The 20663-nt window shown below is 45.6% G+C and overlaps 1 protein-coding gene across 1 annotated transcript in view; it reads right to left on the bottom strand.

Annotated features, from left to right (window-relative positions):
* SLC2A12 (solute carrier family 2 member 12) overlaps nt 1-3049 on the bottom strand; it is a 33581-nt gene extending 30532 nt beyond the window's left edge. The window contains exon 1 of the mRNA XM_050894738.1: nt 2911-3049. Within this exon, the coding sequence (XP_050750695.1) occupies nt 2911-3043 (133 nt within the window). The 5' untranslated portion in view covers nt 3044-3049. The remainder of the gene's footprint in view (nt 1-2910) is intronic.
* Between the last annotated feature and the right edge of the window lie 17614 nt (nt 3050-20663).

Here is a 20663-nt window from a genome sequence, read left to right as displayed (position 1 = left end):
CAAACGCAGTTGTAGTATAGCACAGTGTACTGCTGATGAGACTGGATGGGGCCAAGTAGTAAGGGTGTGCCCCTTTACTTATTTTCAAGCACATATTTGGGAAAATACAGTCCTTCCAAAGGCAAAATATTTGGTCTGTGCATGTATTTTATGGGCATTACAGATAAATGATCTGTACCAGGGAAGATCTGTAAGCAGGCTGAGCTTGGAAACACCACTCTTCCCCCACTTCATGTGCAGGAGAGCTACGGGAAAGGTGCCTGGGAGCCCTTTCCAGCTCACCTTGGCACTACTATGCTCCACATTAGTCCAGACACTGAGATTTCTGTGATGTAGTTTTTCTTTCCTTTCTCCCAAGAGAACATCCAGTGTGCGTACAGAAAACTAGTGGGATGGCGTGAGGGGGGACATTACTTCTCTATGTGACCTGTGCAAATACATCTATTTTGACAGGAGGGGACTCAATAGTCTCTTCCAACATGGTGTTTTCTTCTGTTGACTTTGATTTAATATGAGGTGAGAAATGTCTCAATTTGGGAGGGAAGGAAAGTATTTTTCTGGAAGGTCAAATATATGTTCTTTAAATCCTTGGGGATTCTTTGATCTATTTAGACATTTGGGAGGTGAAATCAAGCTCTGTCAACTCTTGATTAATAAGAACAGGTTAGAAAATCACGATGAATTGAGTGCATTGCATAGATATGAATCCACAGTATGGAATCTCCCTTTTTCAATAGAACAAGTTATCTACTTTTATCCATGATAAATCTTAAAACTACAGCATCTGTATCTGAAAATTTTAAGCTATCTTTAACAACATATTTCTTCTCCATTTGAGTGCTGTCTGACATACAAAAAGTTTGCCTTTACAGGGAAATAGTGCTTAAAATTCCCCAAATTGTCTTTAGAGGTGAATCACATGGTTTTGTAGGATAAATATTTAATGGCATGTATTGGGAATTGCTGCATAATTAAATCACGGTTTTGCTTCTCGTAAAAGGTGATTACCCCATTTTCATGCCATCAAGATCTTTGCTGCACTGTCACAGTCACTTTCTCTGTCTCATCCAGTTGTCTGGTGTAAAGAGATATATGTTACCCTGTTGATCTATTCTAAAGCCTGAGGTTTCTTTAGATCCAGTAGCTGCTCAATAGGTGCATTTCTCCTATTAGCTAGGATACATCTGATCTAACTGTCCATCTAGAAGTCTAGCATGGGATCTAAAACAGTTAGTTACCCAACAAGACCCTATGGGATGAAACCAATGGTGGCTTTGGGACAAAGTTATGTTGCAAGCAGAGCTGGAAAATCTCAGAAAATATTAGATTTACCCAAAAATAGTGTCAGGGCCATGTCAGATCGTGACCTTTTGACAAATGTGACTCCTCCCACCCGAGTGTGAAAGGCAAACCCAAAACAAATATTTTGTAAATTGAACTAAAAAAGAAGGCAGAAGGAAACTAATGCATCGCACATTTTCACACATCTAAATTCTTGCGATGGTGGGAAGCATTGTATACTTTGTATAGCACAAGCCTCATGAATGTATTGTGTGAGTAATACTTGAATTTCATAAACAAAAGCCCCCTGGCACTGATGGAAAGACAGGGAATGCAGATCCTGGACAGACCCACCCTGGCTATCTCTCCATTTCTCTTAGTGCTCTGCCATGTATTTTCATTATGTCAACAGGCAGCCTGGCCCTTCATTACATTAAATGGGATTTGGGTTTTGTTATTTTCCAGTAAGAATCAACAAATTCTTTTAATTCCTAGCTAGGTAATTATAAATTCCTCAGGTTACTGCTTTAATTTCTGAGGGTAAGGCCAAGTGTGTAATTTGCACATACTCTTCTAACGGTGGCCTTTGTGCTGCAGTAACAACTTTGCTGTCTGTTTATTTTAACTGCTGTGCTTCCCTTTGATAATGCCATCTTATAACCATCTGCATTGCTCCCCCCATACCCTAAGGTAATATTAAATAAATCTGCACACCGACTGGCTTTCTGTTCTTGATTAACCTCTGCTTCCAGGTATCAGTAGATGTTGCTGGACTGATCTCTATTACACTCCAACAAAGCATTTGTGCCTACGGTATCTGAACATTCATGGGTTAGTCAGTTCATTCATTTTTAAGCGAACAAAACCTGCTTGGGACATAGTCATTTCTGGCTTACAACCATGCTTTCCTGTTTGGGTACAGCTGTCTTGTGGGTGAGAAATGTCATGATTGTGGGTCATTTTCCCCTTGATCTTATCATCAGTGAATGAGACTCAAGATGCAAAACCATGCTGTAACTTAGAAAAACTGTCTGGGTAGGACAGCAAAGGTGAAGAGCTACAAAATTCAGGTTCAGCACTCAAAAATCTTTTGCAGAAGAAATTCTACAGTTGATTTGTCAGGGCATCAGCACAGAAACCCTGTTTCTTCCTGAAATGCTAGGGGAGAAAAGACAGGAGGGAGTCCCCGTCCCCCTGCCCTGTACTTTCCCCCTGCATGAGCAGGTGCAATGCTTGCCTGGCCTCCCTCCACTTCAGTGAAAAAGGCTGAATTGCTCCCGAGCATGCAAGGACTGGAGCACCGTTGTTATCTTAGACGGCAGCGGATTCTCCGATTTTTCAGGTGACTGATCTTCATAAAGGAAAAGGATTTACACAACAGACAGCACATGCACAAACAGTAGGACTGAGGCCTTTTGGGAAAAGTATCACATAAACCTTCATTCAAAATTCAAGCTGGCATTTCCCTTCCTTACTCACATTTTCCCCTCTCGCACTTTTAGAAATCGAAGACAGCGTGCCCCGAGAGTCCCTTGGCTTTGCGGGCCTGTTTATCCCCAGCCCCGAGCATTAGCTACGCGGGCACGCTGCTGCTGGCTAACAGCTGGCATTCAGCTCCTGCGGCTTTACCTGCTGCAACCGGGAGCTTGCGGAGGTGGCGGTGGCTGCTGCGGCGGCTGCCCCGGCTGCTCTCCTCATCCTCCCCTGCTCTCATCGTCTGGCTCTGCTGGCCGAGGTCCTCCGTGCTCTGCCCAGGTACCATCGCCACCCCCTTTGCACCTTGGGGCAGGAGCACTTCACAGGGCAGCGGTCATTCCCTGGCCGGCGTGGAGAGCGCAGGTTGTTCTCCTCATGGCAACAAGTTGCTGAAGCTGGCTGAAACCAAATGCAAACCACAAAGTGGTTTGTGAACAACTTTGTTGCTATTTCAGAAGGCTTTGCCCTTTGCGGTGACACAGGCTGTTGCTATTCTTGGGAGCCTATTGCAGGCGAGGGGAGGGCCGTCTGTCGGAAGTATTGCTTTTGCCTTTTAACAAATAGTTGGAGACATCAGACGTCCACGCACAGCTCAATGCACATTCCTTACCCATTAGCTTAAAGGGTCTCTCTCTCCCCCCCCCCCCCCCCTTTCCTCCTCTCTCTGGTGCTCATACGCACAGGTTTTTAACAGAGAAGGCACACTGAAGGGGAGGATTTGAAGTGTTTGCTGTGTCAGCTAAAGTTAGGGTACTGAGCACACACATGTGGCATCGCTTCATTCTTGTAAATTGTGAGCAAGTTGTGGGGAGAAACAGCAGAGAGGAAAAAAAGCCATGGCAGCCCTTTGCAGGCTGCGACAGTAGGAGTCAGGATTTTTCATGGCATAGATGCACGTGCTATTTTACAAGCAAATGAAAGGCAAGCCACCCTCTCTCCCATGACAATTATTTGTGGGAAAACTGAGACTGTCTCAGTTATAGTGAGTCAAAGGCTTGATCCTACGAGCTGCTAGGAATCACTCCATCCCTACTAGCTTCGGTGGAAGCAGTGGCCAGAGGCTGGATCACAGCGGCGGGGAAAGCTACAGCGGATGCAGGCGAGCTGCCTGCAGGGGCTGCCTGCCCTGTCCTGGTCCTGGTCCCGGTCCCGGTCCCGGTCCTGGTCCTGGTGCAGGAGCCTCAGAGTGCTCTCAGCAGACCTGCTGGCCTCAGTGAGGCAAGTTGTCCAAGCTATCCCCAGTGGGAATCACTGTTGTATAATTTGGCAGTGATGCAGGCTTCTTGTTTGTGCTGTTTTTCTCTTTCATTACTTGCTGTTTTGTCTTGGTTGTTTTTGTTTTATACACTAATGCCTGCAGATAGCGTGGGAGGGAAGGCAGAGGTGGAAAGTTGGTAGCTTTTGCAATGTTTCCAGGAAGGAGAATTCCTAAACTTTTTTTCCTTAATTAGAGCAGGCACGATACACCCTTTTATCGGTGTTTGCTTAACAAGAAAATTTGACAAAAGACACTGTAACTGCCCCATCTGACAGCTGCCTCACTGTCAGCCTCTGAAGCTGGAGCGCCAGGGATGCCACAGGGGCACCGGTTCCAGCGGGGAGTTTGGTTTTGGCAGTGCCTTTGGCATGGAGTTAAATGAGTCAGCCTAGCTCTGCTCTCACGTGTAACATATTTTCCATGTAAAATGTCCACCTGTCAGGCAGTATGGGACACTATCAGGGCTGTTAACAATTTCTTGCCACATCCAGAGAGGTGTTGTTTCCTCATGGGGTATGTGCAAAAAGTAATGTCAACTTTTAAAGAAATTATTCTGATGTTTTGGGAAAAATTGGGAGGCTGTTTAGGCTGGGGAAGGAAAGGAAATATTTTAAAATATTAAACTCAGCTATGACAAGATTCCTCTGTTATAATGTGGTGTGTAACTGACGTCCTCTAACAGCCCACACCTCATATAACCCACAGGTCTGCGCAAGTGCCTGCTCTCTGGAAACTCAGCTAACTCCATAGCTACACACTTGTTCCCACCTCCCAAATGCCTTTATATGTAATGGTCCTGGAGAGGTCAGAGAACTGCTGAGACGCCCGCAGCAGCTCGCCGGGGAGCAAAGCTGTTCTCCCAGACCTGTGGCCCTGGAGGATGCTCTGAGGTTCACTCCTCCTGCCCAGAGCTGCTGCCTGGGGAGGGCTGACCCCGAGGCAGTGCCCCCACTGCCTGCTGAGGAGCCCAGAGAAAAAGAGAGTTCAGTTCAGTCTGCAGTTGAATGGCAGGTTCAGCTTCACAGAGAATTGTTGAGAGGCTCTCCAGGCTCTCGGCGAAGTCTGGCAGAAAGAGGGGATGTTTTTAAGAGGGAATGCATCCTGAACAGCCTGAACTGATGGTGGACTTTCCCCATCCCATGCTCTCTTTGCACTGGGGTTATTCAGATATTCTCAGCCATTAAGTTTGTACATGTGGAGTTACAGAAGGTTCCACATAGAAAATCTGTTCCGTCCTTAGGTAATCAGATATGCAAGAACTGACTACTTAATTTTACTATTAGTTTTTGCCATCCAGCTGAGAGGAGGCTGCTTTGCTGAAATAGGGACTGCTTGTCTCGAGACAAGCTTGCAGCACAGCATTGGTGGGACTGGAAGTGTCCATCACTCCTTCTTGCATTTGTGAAGAACTTTTGCAGCCTTTCTTTGTCCCCCTCATTCCCCCAGTTCCACCCAAAACTGATTCTGCAAATCTCTACAAAGACAGCCTGGGCAGGCGTCTCCACTCCCGTCATGCTTGTAGAATGTCCTTCTTCAGCTGTGAGCTGGATCGGACTCATCAACTATAGGATATTACTAATTTTGATGGAAGTAAGAGATGTAACGCGACTGCAGCCCTTTCTGTTCAAAAACCCCTCTCTAAATGTAGTCCTCTGACTAAATATACCGATTATGTATAGCTGCTAGCACCTATATACTTTGGGAGAACTTCAAAGCTTGTCAGGAACTGCACCTTCCCATGAACAAGAAGCATACTACCCCCAGGAGTAAGTAACAGAAAGAAAAGGCTACTTTTCATCGAGTTCTCAAATCTTGTGATGAACAGATTTTAAGTGATGAATGTTAAGCAAATACAACAGTGAATTTCATTCTTTTTTCTTAACAGGAAGAAAAAAGATATTTTAGACAAACAGTGGGATTTCTTTTAACTGTGTTTAAACCCAGAGTTCAGTGCTACTTGCATTCACCTCAGGAGCCAGAGTCTAGACTGATTTTTGAATGTTTACCTACTTGTTTACTCAGAAATCCAGCAGACTAATCTTCTCCTGAAAATAAAGGCCAAATAACCCATTGTTCCTCCCTAGTTCTGCCTTTATTTCACGGTGTCTATGCCAGCTGCAACACAGCAATGGCTTAACTTTGCCCCCTGTGGTAACCTCAGGAGGTACCTAGCTTTCATGGGTGGTAAAGCAGCCAGTACACAGCACAGGTCGTAATGGCCAGACAAAAAATGAAGGAAGACATCGTTATTCTGGGGACTTGTGTTTGGGCTGCCCAGGGAGCAGTGCACCCTTGCCATGCTGAGCTGTGGGTGGTGCAGAGGTACCAGGGAGCTTCCTGGGCTTCGACCTGCTCCCTAAGTTACACCCCATGCCAGTAACACTGTTATCAGGGTGATAAGGTCTTAGGGAAAAATGTTCCCAGTAAGTGGAAATGTGAAATATTCTATCCTGAGATCTGCTGCTTGGCATGGCATTGGTATGAGGGATGTTTTGTGGTGTCATCGGTAGCCAGCTGATTGATAGTGAAAAGCCACAGCTCAGCAGGTGCGAGAGTCTGTTTTCATAATTGTGGCCGAAAAGCTGAGGCATCAACGTTATTGGTGTTAACTGGCGTTAACTGGCATCCCAGAAAAAGAAGGAACTGGAAAAAGGCCAGTTCCAGCCAATGAAAGCAAACAGAGGGAGGGAAACCAAACAGCCTGTGCTGGTTCTGCAGCCAAGGCGATTGTAAAGGGATCTCATGAAACACAGCGACTCTGAAACCCTTGCTGGTGGCCACAGGGTCCTGGTCCCACAGCCCTGTACCCCCTCCGTTTCCCAGCAGAAATAAACAGGCAAGCAAACAACCAAAACTCCAGTACAACAGACATGAATGGGATAAGGAGGAAGAAAAGGGAGCTTGCTTCGCTGCTTTTCAATTCTCTGTTCTTTTCCTGTTACTGCCTTGCCTGTGTATGCTCTTAAAACAACCGCTTGGCTCGCGTTGTGTGCCCAAGAGCGAGAGGTGTCAGTCAGAGCAGGGGCAGGGGGGCTGCCGGAGGGTTTGCAAGGTGGGAAAGGATTGCACCCGCTCTGCCCCTCTCACTGCTGCCTGGGAAGGGAGTCCTGCTGAAACCGGGGGTGTGGGGGGAAATGTTCCAGAAGGCAAAAATCCAAACGCCGGGATAGGCAAACAACTTAATGGCGCTCCGAAGAGTATGAGCCCTAGTTCCACAACTGTGCCCTTTGAGGCTGGGCAGAAGGTCACGCGCTTTGGGAGAAAGAAGAGTGGAAAAGATAAAAAAGCCAAAAGCAGAAGAGGGTCAGGAGACAAGCCAGGGGTATGAGTGTAGTACCGTCATGAGATTCCCCTGGCAGTTTTGTCCATGTGCAGCTGGCAAGAAATCATCTTTTCTGATATTTTCCCAATTCCTTGCTTTCAAAACTGACCAAACAGTTTATAATTAGAGGCATGATTCAGCTAGAAAAAGAAGATAAGATATTCACATTAAATTGTTCAATAATCTGCCTGGAAAATCTGTGAGGCTGAGGTGGGCATTTCTTCTAAAATCTCTGGTCATGATTTGTATTTGTCTGCATTTCCACCAATCTAATAACTCAAATATGGGACTGTGGAGAGACAGGAAAGTTGGCATTAAGCCAATAGTAGTGAATCAAGAGCTGAAGGGCTTCCTGAATCAGTTTTCATAGGCCATTTTTATCAGAGTTGGAGTAAAGAAGGTCATCTTATTTCTCTGTAGATTTTATGACTCTCAGAAAGAGGATAGTGGAACTCTCCCAATTAATTTATTCTAAAATAGGACATAAAGCTTTTCAGCAGAACTATGGAGAGGACTTTCTTGACATATCAGCTGAAGTTATGTTGCCTGGATCTGTGATCACTGAGCTTTGCTCTCAGAACTAATAGTTCACCGTTTGCAGAAGAGGTTCATAAGATAGCCAGCACAGGACAACATGAGGAAGGCTGGGAGGACGAGAGAAGGAAAGAGACATGGAGAGAAAAGAAAGAAATCAAGCAAAAACCCCAAGAAAAACACACCATTTATTCCAGGAAAAAAGTACCAATCTAAAAAAGCACGAGTAGCCTTTCCCATTACTGTTGACGCATTGACACTCACACACAAGGGGGAAAATGTGCGAAAATTCCAGTTGCAGAGCAATGAAAACTAGATGAAAAAGACAGAGAGAGCTATCTCAAGGAAGTGGAATGATCCATCCTTGAGGAACTGTGAATATAGAGGAGATAATTGTTATTACTGTTGTGCAGCAAATGAACTGTAATTTAGGAGTCAGCTTTGCAAAGATGCTTTTCATAAATGTAAGATAAATTTCATGAACGCAGTATTTAGGCTATGCCATTTGTGTCATTTTGCAAATGAATAAACTCTAAATACAGCAATGAATGGATAACACTAAGTAAATAAATAAATAATATAGCCTATTGTCATATAGCAAATCCATGACAGAACTGAGAACACAAGTTTCTTCATTCGGAGGCCTGTGGTTTACGTACTAAGTCATTCTTTTTGTGTTTTGTTCTTACTCTTTCAGAGGCACTGATTTATACCAATGTATTTTTATCTGACTTTAAAAAAGTCTTTTAGAAAAGTTCTTGACCTCTTTTGATAGAACGAATAATAAATACAGTCCAGAGCTCATCGCACTTCACAACTCCCTCCAGGATCTGAAAAACACCTGCTGACTCACTGCACAACTATTTATTCCTGCTGCTCTTCTGTTAGCATCTTCTTTAAAAGTACTCTTTAAAAGCACAATGTGGCCAGGGTCAGCAACTTTAAGAGTTATGTTTTGGCAAAAACTTAAAATCACACTGAAGTTAAGAATGGGAGGTTGGAAAGCACAATACAAAAAGAATTGAGCTCAGAAAATGCAATAAAAACTTAATTTTACTTAAGATTTTTACTTTCCTGGCAGTGTAGCCTTTCCATCAAATAAAAGGAAAGCTTCTGGGTAACCTGAAAGGCCACTTGTGATAGTTACTGAATAACATGTCTGTGGTTTGCCATTGCACACTGTTCTTTCCTGTTTGCTTCAGATATTTCACACGTACCTTTTTTTAACAAATCATAGAAAGAGCAGCCCCATACATTTGAAAGAAATTTGTCCATCTGAAATAAAATTGGAAGGCAGTGATAAATGAATGTCAGAAAGTTTAGTAAAAATGCCTGTACAAATTTTATCCATTTAATTATCTTGTGGGAAGTGGCAAATCAGTTTCTCTTCTCAGCCTGAAATTTTTATGGGCTTGATTTCTTCCTTCCTTGCTTTTGATATAACTTTCTGGAATCAGTGGAGAAAACCCAGTATGAAGCAACAAGAGGTGTACGAGAGCTACATTTCAAATGTCTTTATTAGTATCCAGTACACTGCTTTGTGTGATCAGAGTCATTTCAACCAGCTACTTCACTGGCAGGGGCTGAACTCGAGCCTGAACTTGGAGGAAGCATCTCAGAAAGACGGAGGGAGGGGAACAGTGAGCGTGTGGCCCTGATTTCTTGCTTTGCTTCCACCAGAAGTGTGCTGTCACCTACGTGGCGCAGCGCCTGCCGGTGCGCAGTCCCATGGCAAGGGCTGGGCCTCGAGCAGCCAGTTAGTAATGTTACCCACTGCCTGAAATCAGGAGTTTTTTTAGGAATTTTTAGGAATTTCCAAACAAGGTGCCAAAAATGGCAGTCCTTTAGATCACTGCGCAGTGGAAAAAGGGTTTTGCTCTTTCCTCGTGTGATGAATTGTTAAAAATGTGTAAGCTGAAATTCCCTTTGCCTGTTCCAATTAAGGAAAGGATGTACATTGCTAAGAAAAATGTGCACTGCTGAAATGTATTTTTTTTTGTTGCTGGGAAACATTTTCTCCCGCATGGAATATGTCAGTCACACAGGAAATGCAGTCATTTTCATGGTTTTAATTATTTCCACTGAGAAAGTGTTTTGTTTTCTCCTGAAAATCTTGTTGTTGCAAAAATAAACAACTAAATGTCATTAATCCTGTGCTTCGACTTCTTGCTGGTTTTTGACCACAGTTGGCAACCTTAAAGGCGTTTTACATGCATTCATTAATACCAAATGTCTGGGTAAAGCTTTCCAAAGTCCATCAAAATTTTCAAATCGTTGCAGGCAAGCAGGAAATGAAACCAGCCTCCAATGCACAGGTCATTTCGTGTTCATCCAGTGGGCACGAAGAAATAAGCACTGTACAATCCTGCAATGTGATGAAAGCTTTAAGTCATCCGTTCCCCAGAACTCTCCTCACCTGGGTTCATTGACAGGTAGCAAAGACAGTCTTCAATGGACAATATACGTCCGGAGGTGCCCAGGGGAAATTCGGTTTGAGACCATCATTCCCCTTCACAGCAGGAGACACTGAAAGCTCAGCAGGTGGAGTGATGAGTCTGATATCACCCAGGACAACACAGGAGAGGCTGTTTGGAAGAAACAGAGGGTTTCTGGCCCAGAATCCTTCCCTGCCTCTGCACTCACCAAAATCCCATCTTGTGGAATACAGGTATGGGAAATACTACTCTGGCAGCACTTCGACAGGGAGGTGCCAGTGAGGTTTCCTTCCCCCACTGCGTCAGCCCCACAGGCCAGGTATGCACGTTGCTGGCAGAGGCCAGGGAGGAAACTGTTTGCTTCCCACTTCAAAAAAAAAAAAAGATGGCTTCTCCCAGTCGCTATGAGGAGGGAGCAAAGGAGCATTGGGCCACCAGCTCTCCAGCTTCTTGCACCGTCTGACGTAGCTCCCAAAGGCAGGTTGTGCCTGCGTGGGTAGTAGCCGCTTTGTTATCTGACACGGATCGGTTGGGTGTGCGCCCATGAGACCCCGGGGACCTCCCTGGGGAGGAAACCTTCGTGGGGCCATGGCATCAGAGCGGATCCCTGCCATACACCCTCTGAAAGCACTTGACGCTGGTTACAGCCTGCTGCAGTTCAGGAGCTGGCATTTGCTCTTCAGTCATTTGCACTTTTATTTGCTTTTTTAAAAGCCCAAGGTACATATCACCTCTGGCAAAGCTGATTTAGTGATCTCCAGGGTAGAAGAAAACCCTCTCCTGTAATTTTCTGTTTAGTTTACCAGCGTGATTTTTACAAAGGACCTCCCCGAGCTGCTGAGGACTGCAGCCTGGGGGCTGACGCCACCTCCCTCCCCACCACTGGCACAGGCGGACACAGACTTGCGAGAAGGCAGCTGCCACCCGTCACCAAGATCCCCGCCATCCCAGCGCGGCTGCTTGGCTGAGTTACTTCTGTGAAACAAGAGACCTTAGCATCAGGACTTGGACCTCTCTGAAGATTACAGAAGTCCTGGTGCACTCATTTGGCTTCTCTGTGGCATGGGCTGCCAGCCTATGAGCAACTCCATTCAGCAGACACCCTCCTCCCTCCCTTCTCATTCAGATTCAGACTCCGTGCTGCTCAGTTCGGCTTAAACCTCTCTGTTTCAGACTAATCACTGAAGCATTAGTTGTTTAAATTCACACTGATGAAATAGGCATTGGCAAAGGCCAAGGGGCTATCAGTGGTACAGCATGTGCGGTGTGGGAGACGCACGGTGCCCTGAAGAGCCACCGCACTGCCTCTGAGCAGGAATGCCCCTGAGGAAGGGATGTCTCAGACTGGGTTCACAGCAAACAGGGTGCACACAATGCTTTAGCCTTCCAATACAGCTTCTGACTTCAGCAAGTCTTGTCAAAGAAGCGTGGACAAAGCACAGTTTTGTAGTTGGCTGTCATAAAGTTTAGCTTTCGGTAAGGACTTTCTTATCATGGACATAGCGCATGAGAAAGCTTTTTGCGCATGTGGAGTCAGTAGGCAGGAGTTACTGACTCGGCTGAAGATTATTTTCATACCACAAAAAGTAATCAGAAACTCCAGAGCAGCACTAGGGAGGCTGCTTAGTTGCAGCTACTTTTATGAGAACAAGGGAACTTGGTAGTCTCTTCCTGGCTTCTTTGGGAAAGTGAAAGATCCATTTTCCTTCTCCAACCTCATCACAGAGCAATCACACCAATCTCACTGACTTTCGGGGAAGCTGGTGAGGAGTTTTGGCACTGCCTTCAACTTCTTCCCCTCCAGACAGGGAACTTCAAACCTTTCCCTTATGCTCCACCTTCTTCTCCAAATCTTACCCTTTCCTAGGTAGTGACCTGTACGCACTCCACCACCCAAACAAAAGTCTCCTCTTCCCTGTCTGTGACTCGCCTGAATTGCACCTTGCCTTTTTGCAGTGGGTGTCTGCCCTCTCCTGATGGACAGCTCTGAAATTTCAGTTGTACTCAGTGAACGTGCCTTCACACCCCCCACCACATACACACTCATGCTTTCTTACTCCTGGCTCTCAGACCATGTCTTCTCCTTTCCCTCAGCCCATGCAAGGGGGCAGAGCAGCTACAGCAGCGGGGAGGGAAACTCAGACCTTCTGTTCCCTTCTGAAGAAAGTCCCAGTTCGCTGCAAGACATCTGACTTTGAAACGGCTCTCCCTGTGCTTTAGAGTTTTTTGTGACTCACAACATGTTTAAACATATATATCCATATTTATCATTGTAGGGTTTGGCTCCCTTGCTAATTCTAAAAGCGAATACACTTAGGCCAGCTCTCAAACTCTTGGACATGTGCCACTGAAATCACAGGCAACACATTAAAGCGCCTAATTCCTGGAGTCTTATGATTATCACATCTACGCAACCCACCCTCTCAGTTGTAAAAACTTGAAAGCCTGAGTTAGTTGAGCGTCATTCATACAAACTCAAGAATGAGAATGACTGTAAATAACTCAGCATTTTTTATTTTTAAAAGCCATATTTTCTCAGCCAGTCTTTCAATTCTGATTTTCTGAAAGGCATATGAAGTGTTTAACATTTCATCTTCAGCTTGAACATACATGACGTTAAAATTGAGGAGGAGAAACAATTTTATGGATAGAAGAGATTTAATCCTTCAGGATTATGACCGCAGGATAGTTGGAACAGTCCAGCCCTTGCACCATTGACATGGATGGGGCAGCGGTGGGCACATACCCCAGGGACAGTGCTCAGATGTGCAGCACCTTTGCAACACAACCCTGTAACTCAGGTTTCCAATTTGCCAGTGAGAAGGGAGGGCCTGAGCACAGCTTGAAACTGCTTCGTTCACCTGAAATCCTCCCTGCCAAGTGACACCCATGCCAGTGGCAAGCTAGAGCAGTGAGGGCTGGGGGACACAGCTGCAACGGTGTTTCCCCTGAGCTGATCTCCTGCCTGTGTTTGTTTGGAGGCATTGGGAGCTCAGGGGAAGAGCAGAGCCATCTTCCTCATCAAAGTCTCAGCTGCTTCTTTGTCAGATTCTGCGTCCTCCCAGATAACAGGTGGCATGGAGCAAGTGGGATTTGGAGGGGCCTTCTTGGAGAAAAAGTAGAGGAGCTACACTGCACTGCATTGCTCTGCATGGTAACTGCAGCTGGCCAGGTGCAATGCATGGACGTGCACCCAACGCATGGGCTCTGCAGCCTGCGGGAGCTGCACAGGCTGCAATCACAGCAGTACAGCGGTGATTTACTCTCAGATTTGGCATGGCTGCTTTCAGAGACCTCCCGCGTCATTCCATCCCTCTGGCTTCATTTCCAAGTGACTGGTGGATCAAAGTGAGGTTTGATCGCTGTAGGTTACCGTGAGTTCAGAGAGGAGAGTCCTCTGGACAGCCTGCTGGGCCAGGGGCTACCCTGAGTCCCCGCAGACATGATTCCTGCCTGGGCTGCACCGCCCTGGGAAGGAGGAAGGTGGGGAGCAACTCACAGCTGTCTCAGCAACAGCTTGTGTTGTGCCTCCCCCCTTCGTCCCCCTTAACTGAGCAGGGAAAGGAAGCAAACAGCTTCTCCTGTTTAAGCTGAGTCTCCTGATGACAAGACAGGTTCGTCTCGATGACTCTTATGTTCTTCATGTTTGAGTACTGCATAGGTTTATTTCATGCACAAGGGCATCTAGAAACACTATTACAAAAGGCAGTTATGCGGAAGTTGGGAAATCCCAGAAATAGAGAGTATTCATGCCTCTGTAACTCAGTTCTTTTGTGCATATGCACAATACATTGTTTAATATCTTTATTGCATACAGTTTCTTTCGCATGCCCTCACCTTGTTGAGTACACAGAGCAGATAATGTTTAGTTAATAATCATTTGGAGGTCTGTGTTACATCAGAGCTCAAACTGCAAAACCACAGCCATTGCTGCTGCCCTTATAACCTACAGTGCTAGTCAGTGTTTTGATTTTGTTTGGTTTGTTCCAGCCTGTGGTCCTAACCTTGGAAATGGAGATAATCCGTCATGGAGATATGGTTAACAGTTTCCCTATAAAATGCTAGATGGTACTGTAATATATAAAAAATTCATAATCCTGAATTAATCCACCTTCACAACATGCCAACAAGATGAGTGGATAGCATTATTTCTGCATTGGGGTTCAGGAACTGGGATGTATCATTTTAAGTCCAAAAGCATCCCTTAAATTCAGATGTCCAGTTTGAGAAATCTAGGATCTGTCCTTGTCATTTAGTATTAAACAAGTCTTAATACATATAAAGGCAGGTACCATTGACTTTGTTGGCACTTGGGAGTCTTGAACACAGCTGAAAATAAAGCTTCAGGACCTCAGAGCATACAAAGAGAAAAAATAAGTCTGACAGCATCCTCTGTAGGCCATCTAGTCCATCTTCCTGCCCTAAGAAAAGGTCAGCTATATCAATCTTCCCTGGATATCCCTGTTGCTAAATTGTTCCTGTCTAACCTGTTCTTAAAAAACCCTAAAAACAGAGATTTCACTGTCTTCTGAGGCAGCTCTCTTCCAGTGCCTAATTATGCTTGTTGTTAGACCGGTGTTTAGACTAAACCCTCTACACTACAACTAGTCCATCTTTCCTTGTTTTGTCCACAGGGGACATGAAGAACTGTATATTCCTCTGCTCTTTGAAAATGTTGAATATCTGCTGCTGGCCCCTGGAGTCCTCACTGGCTCACACCTCTCTTTGGGGAACGCTGCCCAAACTGGGACACGAAACACGAGCGGAGGCCTCAGGGATGCTGAGTAAGGCAGAAAAATTTCTCTGTGCCTCTTATGTGTTACTTTTCTGCTCATATGTCCCAGATGTGATCCTCGCATTTCTTCACAACAGTGTCAATGTTATTGCTCATGAATAACTTGGGGTACACTACAACCCCAGTTCCTTTTCTGCAGAACTATTATCTGTCCCTCCAGGTCCCATTTTGTAATTTTGTAATCAATTACTCTTATTTAATAGTAGACCTGTATGATCTTCCTTACTGAATTATTTCCCACATTTCAACTCACTACACTAATTTGTTAGTCTTCTGCCCTTCTGTGTGCCTGTAGCTCCCCTCCCAGACGGGTGTTGTGTGCGGTCTCCCACACAAATTTAATACGCACATCTGCTAATGACATGAGTGATGGAGCAGAAAGCACAAAAGAGAAGCAGACGCAGGGCAGACCACTTTGGAAACAACAGTGGATTTTCTTCCATTTTAACAGTGATTTGTAAATAATTATTTAAGTAGAGTTCCCACCATAATTATATTTTCCAAGGCTGTAAGAAACAAGGCATCTGCAAATGAACAACCTACCGTGGAGAGTCTGGTGTAAGTGACTTCCCCAGCATCAGGTAGCAACTCTGTGTCACAGGCTGGGGCTGGAGCTCAACTTTCATCTGCCTCCAGGATGGGGCACTTCTTGGGCCCCATTCAGTTCAGAGCTGCCTGGGGTGGCAGGCCGGGGACGGCTCTCTCCTCCTAAGGAGAGAGAAGGGCAACGTGCAGCCTTTTGGGCACCAGGAGCTGGGAAGGAAGGACACGGTCACTGAGAATAGCACCTTTAGAGACTTCAGCTTTTAAGCTCTAGCATGCCTGTACGTGTCCTAACTCCTGATTTAACCAAACCTAGACAGGTTTTTGCAGGAAGAGGAAAGCACGCATTCTTGGCACAAAGGTTACCCTTGCTAAATTTCAAGCAATTGGGATGAGGCAGAATGGGGGAGTAATTACGACAGTAATGTTTTTGAAAGTAAATATATTTTCGAGCACTGGCAAAAGCAGATTTTTCTCCTAGCATTGTTTGTGGAAAGGACACTGTTTGCACTGAGTTTTGCTGCAAGCAGATCTTAAATGCAGTGGACTTCCTGATCACAACGGCTGTGGCTGGAGCAAGGTTTTCAAAGCCAGGGTGAAGGGAGGTCAGGGACTGGACAAGTTGGGTGTTGTACCAGGCTGCCATTCTGTCCAGGAAACATGAAAAGGACCTGGGCAGGCAACGAGAGAGCCCAGGACAGGATGCTCAGCTAGAAGGAAAGATGCCAGGAATTAGTCAGTGCTCAAAGTACCTCAAAAAAGCAAGGCGCAGTTGTACAGTTACAGCCAAGTAGCATTTTTTGTAGCCATGGGCAACTACTGAGATTGCCTCATACATTTATGAATGGAGGGAAAAAGGCAATCCCTAACTCTTCTGTTGAGTTTATTAACTGGGTTGGTATGTATTTAGCCGTCAGCAGTCCTGCCTGTGGCCAGCTACAGCGTAGCTACTCACAGCAGCTGGCTATTGACGTTCACCTCAGGACAGGTCTTCTTTTACTTTTTTTTTACTTAATTTCAACCAGAGCTGTTGAAGTTAGTAAGACAACAAGCACCCTGAAACAAGATACCTAGGACAAAGCAGTGGACAACTTTATGAATACCCAGTGCCCCTTACTGGGTGTCCATTAAGGGTCTCCCTTTGAGAGACCAACTGCCCTCACGTTCTCCACCCTCTGGTGACAGGGATGAACAACAGCAGACCCAGGGTGGGATTCAGGAGATGTGGAGGGAGTTACCCATTACGGGCTCTTCCCTTTCGCTCAGACTCCACAGTTAAATGCGCTACACCGATGTCACTTACCTCCTTTACGTTAATAATGATATAATAATCTTCACTGTAACATAAATCCATGGGAACTATGAGCTCACAGAAGCAGGTTTCATATTGTTGACTTGGGTTTCTTGAGCATAGACAAGTGTCGTGGTTTAACCCCAGCCAGCAACTAAGGACCACGCAGCCGCTTCCCCCTCCCCACTCCCAGTGGGATGGGGAGGAGGATCGGAAAAAAATGTAAAACTCGTGGGTTGAGATAAGAACAGTTTAATAACTAAAGTAAAATAAAATATAATACTAAGAATAATAATAATAACAATTGTAATGAAAAGGAATATAACAAAAAAAAAGAGAGAAATAACACCCAAGAAAAGACAAGTGATGCACAATGCAATTGCTGACCGATGCCCGAGCAGCAATCTGCCCCTCCCGGCCAACTCCCCCCCTGTTTATATACCGGGCATGATGTTCTATGGTATAGAATATCCCTTTGGCAAGTTCGGCTCAGCTGCCCTGGCTGTGCTCCCTCCCAGCTTCTTGCACACCTGCTTGCTGGCAGAGCATGGGAAACTGAAAATCCTTAACTTACTTAGGATAAGCGCTACTTCGCAACAACTAAAACATCAGCGTGTTATCAACATTATTCTCACACTAAATCCAAAGTACCAGCTACTAAGAAGAAAATTAACTCTATCCCAGCTGAAACCAAGACAACAAGCAAAATAAGCTCCTGTTTTATTGGGTTCAGATTAACACAGTTTGGAGGAAAAAAAAATCCACTGCTTTTAATAGGGATTTTTTGGAGCTGTCTTAAAAGAATAAAAGATGTCCATTTTTATTCCACTAGAGGTCACCAGCACAATATTTTTACAAAGACGACTACAGGAAAGAGCAGGATAATTTCAGTTCAAGAAGTTCACTTGGGACTTAACTATGTGATGAATTTGGCCACCTAATCACTCTGGAATAACTATTTGTACCAAACTACTTTGGAGAAACTTCTCACACAGATTTCCACTTTGGGAGCTGAGCATTTTTCTGAAAAAAATCACTTTAATTCTGGACTAGAGTGTTCACACCATAAAGGATAGTTTAGAAAAGTTAGATCATACCAAAATAAGTACACTGAGCAGTTATTTTGAAGTGCTTAGGCCACAAATAAAAAGTGGGATATTCACTAACAAGAGAGCAAATTAAAATAAGGATATGAAATTAGATTCTGTGCTCCTTCTTTCCTGTGGCTAGCTCAGTAAATGAGGACCTGAGAGGATGTTTTGAGGCAAGATACATTAACCCAGATTTGGGACTAGCCCGGTGGCTACTCCGAAGTCTGTAACACTTTGCAGTATGCTGGCAGATACCCCTGCCTGCGGCACTTCTGCTGCCTCCTCACTGCAGCCATGTGGGGATCTCGTCTGTGATCGCAGCAACAACTTAACTTGTTAGGGACATGCTCAGTGAGGCACCGCTTTTGCTGCAGTGCCATGCCCTCGGTTACCCTGCCTCTTCCGTGGGGCTTGGAGGCTGTGCTCAGCAAGCGGTTGTCACATCTCGATTGCAAGTGGTATTGCAGCTGGCTACTATAAATTTTTTTTTTATGTGCTATGCGACATATAAATAATCAGAGCCAGGGGTGGCAGCAGCAGTTGTTAAATTGGCCCCATGTCTCTCACACATTTAGCGACAGGAGTATCCCAAAGGGAGCACTGAAACTGCCTTTCCCCTGCAGCAATCTGAGGCCTCCCACGGCTCCCCTCTTGTTTCCTCATGGCAATGTTGCAGCCCACTTTTCTTAGCCCAGAGCAGCACCAGTTATCTCTCTCTGTGTCGTTGCAGCAGTGTCAGGTTGAAGCCTTACTTAACCCATTATCCCAAGGTCTTAACACGGCCTCGCCTTGACACCTCATCCTATAAAAGGATCAGGTCGTATAGCAGAGCCACAGGCTATGCGTATTGGTTCGGTTGCTGGAAGGTTGTATTTTTCCATGAATAATGCAATTGCAGGCCTCCGTGTGCTTGTCCAGAGGGGAGTAGGGCCATCACACATCCTGCTGCTCCAGGAGATAAGGGGACACAATAGCCCAGAGCCGTGGTGCACAGCCCCTAGCACACCACCGGGAACTTCACCTTTGCTGACAGACCGGGTCAGGGGCCAGGCAACGGAAAACACAGAGAGTCTCTTCCCAGAAAGTCATACATTGCTCATGAATCACCTGATATCAATGGCAAATGCAGCTGCCAAACATTGTGCAGCTCCATGAGCCATGGCTTACATAAACCATTTAATGAGTTCATATGCACCTTTGCAGATATTTTCCTCTTCCATGTTCTGCCCCCAACTCTTTGCAAAGCCTTACCCCAGTTATCTCCTTGTTCTTCCGTCCACTTTTGGGTCTACCCACCTTCCTAACCTCACCCCCTTTATGGGCATCGTCTTGGTTGTGCTCCACCAAAGGAGGTCAGGAGACAAGGGGCCATCCACCTGCATGAAACTCAGAGCCACCGCAGTCCCCGTCAGCTATGGAGCAGTTCAGCTTTCGCCTGTGAAAGAGCAGGAGGTGTCAGGCAGTGAGTGATTCATGATAGGGCACCAAATGTGTTGGCTGTCCCATTGTCACTGGGCAATCTGAGTGTTTGCCAAAATGCAACAAATGTCACTCCTTGCAACGCCCAGCTGTGAGGGGAGCATGGTAGAGAGCTAGAGAAGGTGGCTGCAAAACTTCCAAATGTTTCTGGCAGCAAGTGGTGGTTTAGAGGTATCAGAGACAGCAAAACCCCACCTGCTTAGCTGGGCCACTTGCATTTGGGATGGCTGGAGCAGGAACTGAAGCAGACTCTTTCCAGTGCTCCACTATGGACCATGATTTTGGAAGGAACAGCTAAGCCACTGTATATGTGAACAATTTTATTCCTCATAGGACTTGACAAGCATCAGTTGCCTTTAATCCATGGCAGCTAGTCCCTCTCAGCAGCATTATCACTGCCATGAAGTCTGTGTAGTTTAGGAAGAGCACGATGCTCCTCCAGTTCTCGTCTCGGTCCTTGCCAACATCACTTTTGCCCTTTCTTGTTCAGGGTCAAAAAACAATGTGCATAGCTTAAGTAAGACTCTGGGATGGAATAAAATTGGCCTTTCACTAAACAGTGGATGTTCACCCTCTTGGTAATTGCTTTTGCTCTTCTCTAGCTCACTGTCTTATAAATCACAAGTGGCATGGAGAGGGTGAACAAGGACTGATCATTCACTGTCATCTTAATACAATAATTCTAGGTCATCAAGAAGAGAGATAGAAGAGAGATCTGGGAGAAGAGATAGTCCATGGCCGTAGTCAAGCACCACTGCTGTCCTCCCACAGCAGAACTGACAGGCAAGACATGACCTGTGGCGTATGACCTGACACTTTTCTCTTGCATATCAGGAAAGGTGGGAAGTCTGTTGCCACCAGAAGGTGTGATGACAGGACAGGGAAATGCACTTGGTTGAAACTTAATCGTCTGGTGAGCCTGAACACAAGCGGTAGTGAAGAGCATCGCACGTGCGGTTTCTGCACAGGCTCACTGCTGAATTGAGCACCGTATGTCCCCCATGGGCCTGCTAAGCCTCGACTGAAAGCCCGGCTGTCATGTCTTGCTTGCTGTTGCTGTCAGAGTTAACTAGGATGAGCATCAATCAAGCTCACGATGTTCCTGCGGCAGAATTGAGTGCAGATTGTCAAACCCAGCTAAGAAGCACAATACGTGTT

The sequence above is a fragment of the Gymnogyps californianus genome, chromosome 3, assembly GCF_018139145.2.
Source record: "Gymnogyps californianus isolate 813 chromosome 3, ASM1813914v2, whole genome shotgun sequence".
NCBI classification, from domain to species: domain Eukaryota; kingdom Metazoa; phylum Chordata; class Aves; order Accipitriformes; family Cathartidae; genus Gymnogyps; species Gymnogyps californianus.
The sequence above is the reverse complement of the archived record's forward strand: the minus strand, read 5'-3'. Positions and strand labels throughout refer to the sequence as shown.